General features: G+C 55.5%; 1 protein-coding gene across 2 annotated transcripts in view; it reads left to right on the forward strand.

The window, feature by feature from the left end:
• Positions 1-13,863, forward strand: part of RAB11FIP5 (RAB11 family interacting protein 5) — a 36,603-nt gene that overhangs the window by 9,533 nt on the left and 13,207 nt on the right. For both annotated transcript variants that reach the window (XM_040623322.1, XM_040623321.1), the window contains exons 2-3: positions 10,747-11,183; positions 11,295-11,994. In XM_040623322.1, coding sequence (XP_040479256.1) covers positions 10,747-11,183; positions 11,295-11,994 — 1,137 coding nt within the window. The remainder of the gene's footprint in view (positions 1-10,746; positions 11,184-11,294; positions 11,995-13,863) is intronic.

Genomic DNA, 13,863 nt, shown 5'->3' on the forward strand with positions numbered 1-13,863 from the left:
TACTTGGGAAATGTTTTGAGTGGAGGCCTAGCCAAGGCCTCCCATGGTTGGGTGGATTTCATGGGCCAGACCCTGTGCCTCTAAGAGGGATGGTGTTGGCATCAAGTGCCAGGCCCTGTGCTGGGGTGCAACCATGGGTGGGCAGGACTGAACTCACGGGTCAGCACAAGGCTCAGAGACCAGGGCTCAGTCATAGGACAAGGAGAAAAAGCCTGTGTCCTGGCCCAAAGCTACCCCCTGACCTCTGGGGTCTAATGGAAATCTCACTGTTCGTCCCAAGTGGAACCAGGAGGAGAGTGTCACTGAGTCAGTGCTCCCTAACAGAACCATAATGTCCTTATCACACACGAAGTCAGTAGTTCCTTAATATCATCCAGTGTCCAGTCCATATTCAGTTTCCCTTGCTATCAGAACTCTCTCGTCATGGATGGTTTGTTGAGGCAGCATCCGGACAGAGCTCCCATCCTGTGCCTGGTTAGGCCTCCCAGGATGACAGTCCTTGTCTCAGACCCCTACGGGATGGAGGAGCTGGTCACTTGTCCTTGAGGCTGTCTGACACTACGGCCCCAGCCGAGGAGCTCGTCATCCTGCACCTCACCCCAGTTCTCCAGCCCCTGAGCACTAGCTCAGGGTCCCCATGCCCCGCTTGCAGGCAAGCGTCCTTCCGTGGGGGGGTGGCTAATGCTGCTCCGTGGCCTCGCCGTCAGTGTCTCTCCATCAGTGAGGCCTGGGTGGAGCGGCGGGTCCTGTTGCCCCGACCCAGCCGGTACGAAGTTCCCCATCACCGTGGTGTTCGCATTCATGGATGAGCGCTGCCTTGGTCCCCAGTTCTGCCTTTTCCTCCGTATCTGTCAGGAACCTGGCGGAAGGAAGAGCTTTCCCTCTCAACTCTTTGGTCACTCTCTGTAGGAATGGGCAGGATGGCGGTGTTCACTGAGGAATACCAGGAATGGCAGTTCTTTGCCGTTATGTTTCCATTAGTGATGACTTTCAAGTTAAAAATCCCCCTGCCCCGTGATCGTGTGCATGAACTAGTTATTTACAAGGCACGGGTTTCCTGCCTGAGCAGGATTGTAGGGCCTCGTGAGCCCGGGGATGGTGGGAAAAGGTAACTCGTCTCTGGGGCAGCAGGGATCTTGAGGGCAAATGGTATGCTCTGTACAACATTGCTTGAAATGGCTGATGGCTGGCCTGGAGTAGGAATCCGGGCGCAGATAATGTGAAGGATAGATATTTTGCTGTTTCCTCCTGCAGTTTCCCCCAACATCTCCTTTTTGGGTCGCATATCCTTTCTACTCCAGAGCCCTGCAGCCTCCCCATTTGTACTAACTCTCCAGATGGGGAGAGTGAGGCCAGGAAGGGAGAATTGGATCAGTATATCTTTCTCTCCTTTGTGGTGGCTCTCCACTTTTCCTTCTGGAAGATTCTCCAGCCAGTACATCAGGCCTCTTAGCTTCGTTTGCCCCGGGGGGTGAGGTCTGATGCCGACAACTGTCAGCTCTGCAAGACCCCCTTATCCCCAGCCTGGCGGTAGCCGTTCGGTAGCCTGAGGTGAGACCTGTGTCTGGAGAGGCCGGGGTGGCATCCATAGCCGTCAGAGAGAAACCGCACCCCTGATGGGTTATAGCTGTAGCAGGGGAGGATCGGGTGAGGAGCCACCCCCGGAATCTGAGAGATTGTGGTTTCGGGGGTATGAGCGAAACACACTTGCCTGCTCCCTAGCCAGCAGGCGCACTTGGCTGGTTTTGTTTTTCTGGAATCACCTTCAGTGGTATGCAGGGTATCTGAGGGTTAGACTGAGCACTGTAGCGTGACGCTGGCGAGACTCGGGGCCTTGAGCCAGCTTCTGGCCCCTGGCCAGGCCCTCCCCTGCCCCTGGGTAGGAAGTGGGGAGCAGTGCCACTCCTCTGGGTGCACGCAGTGGGGCAGGAGGAGACCTGCCTTTCTGCTGCCTTTGCTCCCTCCCTCTCTAGAGCAGATACTCTTAGCCCTTTCTGTGCCGTGGACCGCTTTGGTCTCTGTAGACCCCTTCTCAGAAGAAGATCTTCAAATGTACAGGATTACAAAGTACACCAGTGATATCAAAGTTCATTTATCAATATATGGAAACATTTGCTACAGTAACATGTCCTTTATCACTGTACTAAACGATGCAGTCCCGTGGTTGTCTAATAACGTTCAAGTTCAGAGTCCTGAGGAGTAGAAACCATATTCTGTAACATCTGCCACAACTGCAATGGGATGTGAAGATGTCTGGTTTCCCTTGGTAACACACTTCCTGGTACTGCTACTATACCATGACTGTTGCAAAAACTCATAATTGGCAGAAATGCTAAGTTCTAGGTAGAGGTTAAGAGAAATCAAGATGTAACTTGTGTTCCATCGAACACATACCCCTGCCTAGAGAGATAAGGGGGTGACTTTGGATTCCTTGGTTGGGCAGGGACATGCGATTTCTTGCTTCTGTGCGCACGTGTGTGTGTGTTGTACGTGCAGAGAGGGGCAGCCTAGTGCAGTGATGATGGTCAGGGGCTCCGGAGTCAGGGAGCTTGAGTTCACATCCTGGCTTTCCTGCTTACTGATGAGAAGTGCGTGACTTAACCCAGCGGACTTCTCTTTCCCCCGTGTCGGGGTTGGCAGAAGTATGTGAGGTGACGCTTGTGTGGCACTTCTCGTGTGCCGAGCCCCGTTCTCCGAGTGTTCCACAGCTCACTTCATCCTCATAGCGGTCTTGTGAGGAGAGCGGACAGGTGTTACCCCGCATCATAGGTGCGGAGACAGAGGTGTGGAGAGGTTAAGTGACCTGCCCAAGGTCATACAGGTGATGGGGCAGGGGTTTAAACCGGGTAGCCTGGCTCCGAGGTCCACGCTGTAGCTACCCGCAAAGGCTGCCTCCCACACCCAGCTCACAGGGCTGTTGGGAGGATTAGTAAGATACCATCCCGTGTGGTGAGTGCTTAGTATAGTACCGGGCACACAGTAAGTGATAAAGGAGAGGTGTAGCTGTTAATGGTGATAAGATCGTGTCCTACTGATGGGCTAGACTGGGGTCAACACCTGACCTCCCGTCACCGACCTCCATTCACTGGGCTGGGCACTTCCCAGATCTGGCTGGGAAGTGAACGAGACTCTTCACTCAGACATGGGCGATGAGGCTGTCAGGATTAAGGTAAGCCCCCTTTTGGAACTGTCCCCTTAAGCCTGGCACTTGGGGCTTCTGCGCTCAGAGGGCTCCTGTTGGGGATGGTAAGCAGGGAGCACCCTCTTTGCTTTTGGGGAGCTCCTGGTCGCATGGGTGAGACCCATGGGTTTGTAATGAGAGAAACGTTACACAATTGTTCACTTGCGAACGGGGATGGACAAATTCCTAAGTCAATTCAATTCATAGATTAATTTGTTAGTTCATTGAACAAATGTTTGAGTGTCTGCTGTTTTAAGTGCTGGGGACGCAGAGATGAGCAGAATACAGTTGCTGCCTGTAGAGCAGAGGAAGACAGATGTCACACAGCCATGAATACGTACATTGTTGTGCTGTGTGGGGGACACACACACACACACACACACGATGTCAGGTAGTGTTAAGTACGCTGAAGAAACAGAGTAAGGCAAGGAGCCCTGGCAGCGGAGGGACTGAGGGAAGCCTGAGGAGGTTCAGATGAACTGACGCGTGATGTGAGTGAGTGAGTGAGCGAGCCTTGGCCTGAAGACCCGGGCCTGTGTCGCAGGCAGGGGGAGAAGCAAGAGCAGTGGCTTTGGGGTGGGAGCAAGCCTGACAGGTTCAGGGACATCACCAAGGGCAGTGTGGGAGGAGTGACTCACAGAGTCAGAGGAGCCGGGACTCAAAAGATGGGAGCTTCCCACCATTCTGAGGAGCCGCGTGTGCTGTGCCCATTTGCTGGTGGAGCAAGGAAGCAGGGGATCGTCACATCCAGCAGGGAGAGGGGGTGGACTGGACTGTAGGCTGACAGTGGTGAAAATTTGCACATAGAGCCAACAGAGTTCAAAGTTTAGATGCGGGGGTGCGAGGGGGAAAAAAGAGACAAAGATGGTTCCTGGGTTTGGGGACTGAAACAAATGATGTGTGGGGGCTCAGAAGGGGCACCATGATTTGGATCATAGGCTGAATTTGGGACTGATAAGAATTGGGGATGAGTCAGATGTGCCCCGACCTGTGTGTCGCAGCCCCTACTGCCCCTGGTGTGTGACAGGAGCCACCTTGGCTCTGGCACGTGTGGGTGTGACATTGGCCCCAGGTCAGTTACGGTGTGTGGCAGCTGTTAGCCAGCTGCATTGTTCCCGGAGAGACAGGTGGAGGTGGTGGGCGGAGGAGAACCTAAGGCCATAATCTTGGTAACAGGTGGGTCAACTAGTCCCCCACCCCCTCCATCCCACCTTTGTCCTCTGCCCCCGGGACTTGGGGGGATGTCTAGCAGGGGAAGAGGCTAAGGGCTGAGACCTAAGTCCAAGCTGGGCCTGATGAACTTTCGTCAGCCGCCTTGGGAGCTTGGGGGAGGTTTGGCTGATGAGCAGGTGGCCATGAAGGCTTCTCCATGGTTCTGCACCCCCCAGGAATTCTGGACTCTCATGGCCACTGGGGGAGGCTGGGCTGCCCTCAGACAAGGTTTTAATGGCCTGGGAACAGGACAAACCCCAAGGTTCCCTCACGGACCTTTCAGGGCTGCCTCCTCCTGGGATGGCGCCAGCATCCGTGGTGTACTTCCAGGCCTTTTCCAGCTTCCATCCCCTCAGGGTGTCCAGAGGCCTGAGTGTTTGCATTCAGCCGTATAAGAAATGCGACATCTTTTTTTTTTTTTAAGATTTTATTTATTTGTCAGAGAGAGAGAGCAGAAGCAAGGGGAGTGGCAGGCAGAGGAAGAAGCAGGCTCCCCGCTGAAGGAGCGTGATGTGGGGCTCGATCCCAGGGTGGGATCATGACCTGAGCCGAAGGGAGACGCTTTATTGACTGAGCCGCCCAGGTGTCACAAGAAATGCTACATCTTAAAGGTCAAGGGCATGGGCTGAGGGTTCGGCACATTCGTGTTCAGGTTCCAGGTCCGTTGCTCACTGGCTGGGTGACTTGGGCAAGTGACAGACCTTCTCTGTAGGTCAGTTTCCTCAAGCACAGAATGGGGATGATGGGCCTGGCCTCCTGGACTGTGTGGATGGTAAAGGAGCTACGGAGCCTGGGACACGAGCGTGCAGGAAGGCTAGCTCTGCTGGGTCTCTAGCCCCAGCATGTGTCTCCCCTACTCACGTGTGGTCCTCAGCAGGGCAGGCATCCCCTGGAAGCTGGGTGGAACTGGAGCCTCGCAGACGCCCACGGCTGCAGATCCGCATTTTGGCCAGATCCAGCGACCCTCTAGCACTTTCCAGTTTGGGAAACGCTGAGAGCTTACTCCCGAAGAGCAGCCCCCGTAGTTGTGCATACCTCTTGGGCAGCAAGGGAGTTTCTCTGACTCCTTTCCTGTCAGTGCCCATCCTGGCTTGGCTGCCGGCGCACCTGGGATGAGTCCCAGATAATGCTGTCTCTCAGGAGAGAACACCCTTCTCTCCCGAGCTCGTGCTGCCTGGGCCTTGGAGCGTTCGGGTGCCCCACCTGCCATGACTCTCACAACATCTGAGAGTGAATGGGTAGCGTTGCTCTGTGCTGCCCTGTTGCCCCGAGAGGATGGTCTCCCACTGCGTGGCTGAGAAAGCAGAGGTTTAGGGAAGTAACCTGGTAAGTGATGGGGCCAGGGTGTGCACTCAGGCCGCAGAGCCCGGCTCTTAGCCACCATGCTTCGCGGCTGCAGGCATCTGGATGAGAGCTCCAAGCGAGGAGTAGGCAGAGCAAGAGGGAGGCGAGAGGGAGTGCAGGCCGGGAATCATGGAGGCCTTGTGACATCTCGAGATTTACTGCCACGCACTGTTCATCTGTAGCTCTGTGCCCTGGGGGACACTCAGGAAGCATTTGCAGGGAACCCAGTCCAGCTCGGGAGACCCCGGGCACCCAGAAAATGACAGGGCCAGGTAGCTGTGGAGCAGAGTGCAACCAGGTCTGGTTGTAGAGTGAGTTTGGTTCCGAGTGCGTGTGCCTGGTCAGAAAGAGGAGAGATTGGGCCAGGCCTGGATGGTGGCAGCTGTGAGATCTTCCTGGAGGAAGTAGGACTTGGGCTGGGCTGTCGGACCCTGCAGTCATGTTCCCCGAGGGAGCCCCAGTTTGTGGGGATGGGATGCCCAGTGCCTTTTTGCTCTGGAATCTGCTGTATGTGGGGCTCTGTAAAGAGAAAGTCTCCGTCTTTCACGGAGGGATCATCAGCCCACGCCAGCAACGTCTATGGCCTTCTAGCCTGCAGTGGACTGTGTGCCACAGTGCCTGGCAGGTCGGGACCTCTTAGGGGGCCATCCGGACAGGCAGGAGGAAGCAGGGACAAAGGGTCGAGGGGAGGCATGTGACCTTTGTCTGGGAGCTGGTGGTTGTGTGGCCTTGCCATCCCAGCCTGTGTGGGTCACACTCCTGGGAGAAGGCCTGCTCTGGTTGAGTTCCAGGGCGCCCGAGGTGCCTAGCAGGGTCCAGTTCAGTCCTGCCCTGGACTGGTAGGGAGGTAGATGGGTGACAGCGGCTGGGGTCCAGATGCCATTCTAAGCCTAACTCTGCTCTGGGTAGGGGAGTCTCGGAAGATGGTAAGGAAAGTCTTTTCACTCCGGACTTCCTGAAAAGCAGGTCAGAGAGAGAGACAGACAGACAAACAGACCCAAATTCCATAGGGAAGAGCAGAAGAAACAGAGAAACAGGTGACCTTATGGGAGAGGGGGTGGGGAAGGGCAGGAGGCCAGGATCGTCTGGGCAGAGGACCCAAATGTCACCATGGGCTAATGATGCATCCTCCCTTCAGCTGAGGGGTGGGGGGGAGAGGCCAGCCGCCTGTTCTGTGGCTCAGGCAACCGAGGAGGTAAGATAGGAGCGGGCGTTTTCTTTTGTCTCTTTTCCCTATTCCGATAGTAAAGTATGCTCCTTATAAAAAAATTCAAACTGGACAAAAATATTCTATGTAGGCGTCATTGTTCCCTGCGGCTTCACCCCCCAACCCCACAGACAGCGACTGTTAATGCTGTGATGTGTGGAGTGTGAGCAGCTGGGACTGAGGCCCCTGACCTTCACGCCCCAGCAAAGGATGTGTGTGCTTCCATTCCAGTTATCCAGGGCCTAGTGGGCTGGGGTGGAGTCCATACACTTCTCTTTGGCCCACCTGCCAGGCTCTTTCTGTACTAAACAGGACCTGGTCTGGGTTTGGGGAAGGTGACTAGGGCTTGGCCTTTAAAGACTGAGTGTCAGGCCCAGGGTGGCATTGGCTGGAGAAAGTAGGGATATGAGGATGTCGATGCAAGCTGGTTCGTTTTTCTAGTAAATCTCCCGTCCTTCCCCCTCTTCCCCTACCCCATGCGGCACATCCTCTCACCCGTGCCTTCAGTCTGTCTCTCTTCTCTCTGTACTCCTCCCACCCTCTCCCTGCCCCTGCTTACCATGAGAGCACGGAGATATGCAGCCACACTTGGAGCACAGCCCTCCCCCCTCCCTGGTTGTGCCATCTGTCCTGCTGCAGCCTGCCCAGTGGATGGTCCCCCAGGTCTAGGAGGGAAAACCAGCAGCCCTGGCTTACTCTGCTTGGGCCAGGATGTGGGTCACCCCGGAGAGGCCAGGCGCGTAGCCCGTAATGGGCACACGAGGGTGCAGTCTTGATGGACTCTCCCAAATGGGTGCAACTGCACGTGCCCCTGGGAAGACCTTTTTTCATACAAAAGATCCCCCACTCCCAACCTGTTTGTGCCTTAGAAGCTCAGGGAGCTGGTGTTGTGGGGTGGGCAGATCTCAGGGCTGGGGGGTGACCACCGTTGCACTGACTGAGGCACGTGGAAGGGTGGTGTAGCGTGGTGTGTGTGTGTGTGTGTGTGTGTGTGTGTGTGTGGTGTAGTATAGTGTGCAGTGCTGGGGGGGGTGGTGTGTGGGAGGGTGGGTAGTATGGGGTATATGTGGGTGTGGTGTGTGTATGTACTGAGGGAGTTTGAGCCCTTCAGTGGCCACTCTGACCATCTCCCCAGGCCTTGTTCCACCTTCGTGCTTCTCTGGCTGGGTCTGGAATTTTTTCTTTTTTTTTTTTTAAACATGGACTAACTTTTTTTTCTTTTAAGTTTTTTGTTGTTGTTGTTGTTTTGTTTTGTTTTAAAGATTTTTTATTTATTTATTTGACAGAGATAGACAGCCAGCGAGAGAGGGAACACAAGCAGGGGGAATGGGAGAGGAAGAAGCAGGCTCCCAGTGGAGAAGCCCGATGTGGGGTTTGATCCCAGGACTCCAGGATCATGCCCTGAGCCGAAGGCAGGCGCTTAATGACTGAGCCACCCAGGCGCCCCTGGGTCTAGAATTCTAGGCTGGAAAACTTTTCCCTCAGAATTTTGAAGGCATGACTCCATAGGGTACCTAGTGTGACGAGTGAGGATCCAATGTTTGTCTAATTCCTGAACACACGAACCTGTGTCCCCTGTGTGGAAGCTTTCAGGGTCTCCTTCTTCTGCCTGGTATTCTGAAACCTCACAGTGAGACCTCTTGGCCGGGTCTCTCTGTTCCTTGTGCTACTTGCGTGTGGCCCTTCTGTGCTGGTGCTCATGTCCTTCAGGTCAGGAAAACTTTCTTGTATTATGTCTTGCACATGTTTCTTCCTCCTTGTGCTCTCTGTTCCCTCCCTCTCCCTTCTCCTTTTAAATTAATAGAGGTTTTTTAATTTTAATTTTTTAAAAACATTTTATTTATTTATTTGACAGAGAGGCAGCGAGAGAGGGAACACAAGCCAGGGGAGTGGGAGAGGGAGAAGCAGGCTTCCCCCTGAGCAGGGAGCCTGATGCAGGGCTCAATCCCAGAACGCTGGGATCATGACCTGAGTCGAAGGCAGATGCTTAACAACTGAGCCACCCAGGCACCCCTAAAACTTAATTTTTTAAGAACAGTTTTAGGTTTATAGAAAAACAAATGGAAGGTACGGAGAGTTCACATATACTCCCTAACTCTGGCCCCCTTTTCTCCCTCCCTCCCTCCCGTTTCTTCTTTTAGTAACATCTCGCATTAGTGTGGTACGTTGGTTACAGCTCATGAACCAATCCCAATGCATCAGTATTAATTAGAGCCTGTAGTGTATAGTAGAGTTCACTCATTGTGTTATATTCTGTGGGTACTGCTAAATACATAATAGCATGTGTTTACCATTACCGTATCCTACAGAATCGTTTCACTGCCCTAAAAATCCCCTGTGAGCTCTTGATTTTCAGCTTGCTCAGCTTTTTTCTTGTTTTGTGGGTGGGAGAGAGGGCTCCCAAGTCCCCCACACATGGAAGCAGACTCCTTTCTTTTTCTTGACTCTCCAGTTACTTGGTGATAAACCTGCTTGGACTGACCTCCAGTCATCACCTCATCTTTGCCCTTCTACTTTCTGGGAGATTTCCTCCAACTTATCTGGAACACATCCTTTGAGTGTTGTATTAAGCTCTTCTGTGCGAGGGTGGTTACACATTCTGGATGCTGGTGTGAGAAAGGGGACTGATTTTCAGTCACTCCTGTTTTCGGCCCTGTACCTGAGCCTGTCATTTGGGCTTGGTGTCCCTACGTCCAGAAGCTATCTGGTTCAGTTTCTCTGCGGAATCTCTGTGCTCCTATCTGTAGGAGCTGGGCTGGGGTGTGGTCTGCTGAGTAGAATGGGAGGGGGACCGGGTTGCGGGCGTCTAGCTGCTCCGCACAGAAGCTGTATGCTGCTGCTGGCCAGGAGTCTGGTCAGCAGGAGGATTTGGGCTGCAGAGGAGGGAAGAGCCCTGTGCACACCCGTCCTCTGTGGGGCGGGCTCCACCCACCCTGTGCAGTGGTCGTGTGTGTTAGGGGTCTCTCTGGGAGTGTGGAGTGGAAAGAACATGGCCTTTGGAGTGATGAAAACCGCTCTCCATCTCCTCTCTCCTTCCTGGCTGCTTGTTCTTGGAGGAGTTACTTTAACTCTGAGCCTTGACCTCCTGCTGTATGAAATCAGGGTAGTGGCTCCAACCCCCCAGGCTTGTTGTAAGGTGTGCTTGTAGTCCATTGTGACACACACGGGATGTTCAACAGATGGGAGCGCTCTTGCCCTCCCCTGGGTCTCTTGCTTGAGGCCCCTGTATGCCGTTGTGTGCAGAGGTATTCCTGGTGGGGTCTGGACGAGTCAGTGAGTGAGTGAGGTGTGTGTACATGTGTTCCTGGCCCTGGGCCTCTGGATGAGCTGTTCTTTCCTGGGCTCGCCGGTGGCTCAGAGCGGAGTTTTGGCTGGGACGAACCAGAGGAGATGATGTAAACAGGGAGAAATGTGGGTAGGTCTGTCTACCCCAGGGGCCTGGATGTTAAGAGCCCCTCCCACCCAGCCTCACCCCTTTGGGCCTCAGAGTTTCAGATGGAGTGGGGAGGGGCAGAGGGGAGATCTCTGAGCTCCTGGGAAGGGCGATGGGAGGGTGGCATGGAGTGGTACCTGCTGCCCTAACCAGTAGCACCAAGGAGATTCCCCTGCTTGGGATGTGGTTTTCTCCATCACAGACAAGTTGTAGATCGTTTCTCGGCTATGCCTGTAGCTCAGAAGGCTGGGCCTGTGTGTTAGGGCAGGAGACTGTGGGGAGAGGCCATGCGAGGTGCCCGCATGGGGCGGGGGAGGGCAGGCTCCCTGGGCATGTGACCGGAGCTCCACTCCGCCCCCTTTCTCGCAGGTGGTACAAACTGCACTCCAAGGCCGGCAAGAAGGAGAAGGAACGTGGAGAGATCCAAGTCACAATCCAGTTCACTCGCAACAACTTGAGCGCCAGCATGTTTGACCTGTCCATGAAGGACAAGCCGCGGTCCCCTTTCAGCAAGATCAAGGACAAGATGAAGGGCAAGAAGAAGTTTGAGCTGGAGTCTGCCTCCGCCATCCTCCCAAGCAGCGCCCTGGAGGACCCCGAGCTGGGCAGCCTGGGCAAGATGGGCAAAGCCAAAGGCTTCTTCCTCCGCAACAAGCTTCGCAAGTCCTCCCTGACACAGTCCAACACCTCGCTGGGCTCGGACAGCACCCTGTCCTCGGCCAGTGGGAGCCTGGCCTACCAGGGCCCGGGCGCCGAGCTCCTCACCCGCTCACCCAGCCGCAGCAGCTGGCTGTCCAGCGAAGGGGGTGAGTGAATGAGGGCCTTGCCCACCCTGGGGGGCAGAGGAGGGTTGGGGGGCCGGGCCAGGAAACAGGCTGCTCTTCCTGCTGCTAACTCCATGGGTGCTTCCTTTTCAGGCAGGGACTCCACCCAGTCCCCCAAGTTGCTCACCCACAAAAGGACCTACAGTGATGAGGCCAGCCAGATGCGAGCGGCTCCACCCCGATCCCTTCTGGACCTCCAGGGCCACCTGGAAACTGCCTCCCGCTCCTCGCTCTGCGTCAACGGGAGCCACATTTACAATGAGGAGCCCCAGGCCCCCGTGCGGCACCGCAGTTCCATCTCGGGCCCATTTCCACCCTCCAGCTCCCTGCACAGCGTGTCTTCCCGGCCCGCCGAGGAGGGGCCTCGGCCCGCAGATGACTCCGGGGGCAGAGGCAGCCGCAGCACCAACAGCTCAGAGGTGCTGCCTGGACAGGAGGAGCTGAGCTCTCAGGCCAAAGTGTTGGCCCCTGGCGCCAGCCGCTCTGGAGAGGAGGAGGGGGCCTGGCTCCCCGAGGGAAAGCCAGTGCAGGTCGCCACACCCATGGTGGCCTCCTCTGAGGCTGTGGCCGAGAAGGAGGGAGCCCGGAAGGAGGAGCGGAAGCCCCGGATGGGCCTCTTCCACCATCACCACCAGGGGCTGAGTCGGAGCGAGTTGGGGCGCCGTGGCTCTCTGGGGGAAAAAGGGGGTCCCGCCCTGGGGGCTTCCCCCCACCACTCATCCAGCGGGGAGGAAAAGGCCAAGAGTAGCTGGTTTGGCTTGAGAGAAGCCAAGGAAGCAACTCAGAAACCCAGGTACGTCCTTGGCAAAACCAGCTTTGCTCCTCGGGGAGCATGCTGGCGTATTTGCAGCCTGGATCCTGGGGCAGGGAGGATGGAGCAGATGGGGCCCTCGGGCAGGCTGCTGGGGCTCTGGCTTTGCATGGTTGAATGGTTGGGGGCACCCCTTTCCCTAAGCCAAGGCTCGTTGTTGGCACATGGACACAGGTAAGTTGCAAGGGCACAGCGCCCTGGGGGCCCTGTGGATTGAGGAGTCCAGTCTTCTCATGGGTCTCCCTTCATGAGTTGGCACACTTATCCCCTGAGGGAGGGGGAGGAAGGGGAGAAAAGCCAGGAAGGCCATTTGAGTGAATTCTTTGCTTCCCAGCCTCCACCCCTTGCCCTCTGGCCTCAAGGTCAGGAAGCCTTGGCAGGTGGAGAGGTGGGATGGGGCCTTTACCTCAAACCCTCCACCCCCACCCCAGCTACCCCAGCTGGCTCTGCGGCCTTTTCCCCCTGAGAGATAGCCATCAAATCATTGATGCCCCCACCCCTCTCTTCATACACTTACCCCAGTTGTGCCCCTGGCCTGGCAAGGGGCTCTGGACAACTCCCTTAAAATCTGTGACCGACCTTCTGTTCTTGGACACTGTTGGGGCTCTGGCCTTCTCTGTTACCTCTTGCTCTTGGGGGTCTGCTCTGTTCTGAATGTGCTGAGTCCCATCCACAGAAGGGCTACAGGAGCCCTTGAGCTCAGGCCCTGGCAGAGCTCTCAAGAGGGTTCTGATACTAATTAGGATTCTGCACCCAGTTCCACTGTGGGGATTGGTTTCCCACCTGCCCAAGCCATTCTCTGACACCAGCTGGATGCCCTACAGTTCAGCTCGGTGCAGACACTGTCGACCCGAGGACGCATCAGACCCCACATAGGCTCCGTGCTACAGGATTGACCCCCCCACCCCCACCGGCCACTCCAGATGCCTGTCCCAAGTCCAGCTTGTCACCTGTGCTACTGACCAACCAGCTATAGATCGGAGGTCCCAGTGACCCCCTCCTTCCTTGGGCTTGATTCATTTGCTAGCGTGGCTCACAGAACTTGGAAACATTTTGCTTACACTGGTTTATTATAAAAGGCTGGAAACTTGTATAAGTTTCCCAGGAGCAGCATGATGGAAGAGCTGCGCAGGACAAGGTCCAGGGAAAGGGCGTAGGGCTTCCATGCACTCTGCAGGCACCCCACTCCCCCTGCATCTCCGCGTGTTCTTCAGCCCCGAAGCTCCCAAACCCCGTCCTTTGCCGTTCTTATGGAAACTTCCTCATGCAGGTGCGAGTGCGAGTGATTCAATCATTGGCCATTGGTGGTCAATTCAACTTCCAGCGCGTCTCCTCTGCAGAAATCAGGGTGGGGCTGAAAGTTCCACCCTTCTAGTCAGGGTTGGTTCCCCTGGCAACCAGCCTCCATCTTTAGGGTCCTTAGGGGCTTTTTAAAAGTCACCTCATCAACACAAACCCAGTTGTGGTGGAAAGGGGCTTGTTATGAATAACAAGATGCCCATTTCACCTTTATGGCTCTGAAGCATTTCAGGAAGTGAGGACAAGAGACCAAGTATTAAAAGTTGCTCTTATTCAGGAAATTCCAAGGGTTTTGGAAGCTATGAGCTAGAAACTGTGGATGAAGACCACATGCGTAGGAGAGATACACATTTGGTCTTTCAGATGACCGAATTGCAGTATCCCAGCCCCGACCCCCACCCCGCCCCTTTGTCTCCTCCTAACTCTGACCATCGGAGGCTGCCGCATTGTCCAGCAGGGTGCAGGGAGAGCTGCCAGGCGTAGGTCCTAGGAGCAGATGTCCCTGCTTCCCAAGGGCCTGGGGCCGGCCCTGGAGAGGCAGCACCTGTGGTG

Source organism: Ursus maritimus, unplaced genomic scaffold, assembly GCF_017311325.1.
Source record: "Ursus maritimus isolate PB19 unplaced genomic scaffold, ASM1731132v1 scaffold_6, whole genome shotgun sequence".
Lineage (NCBI taxonomy): Eukaryota > Metazoa > Chordata > Mammalia > Carnivora > Ursidae > Ursus > Ursus maritimus.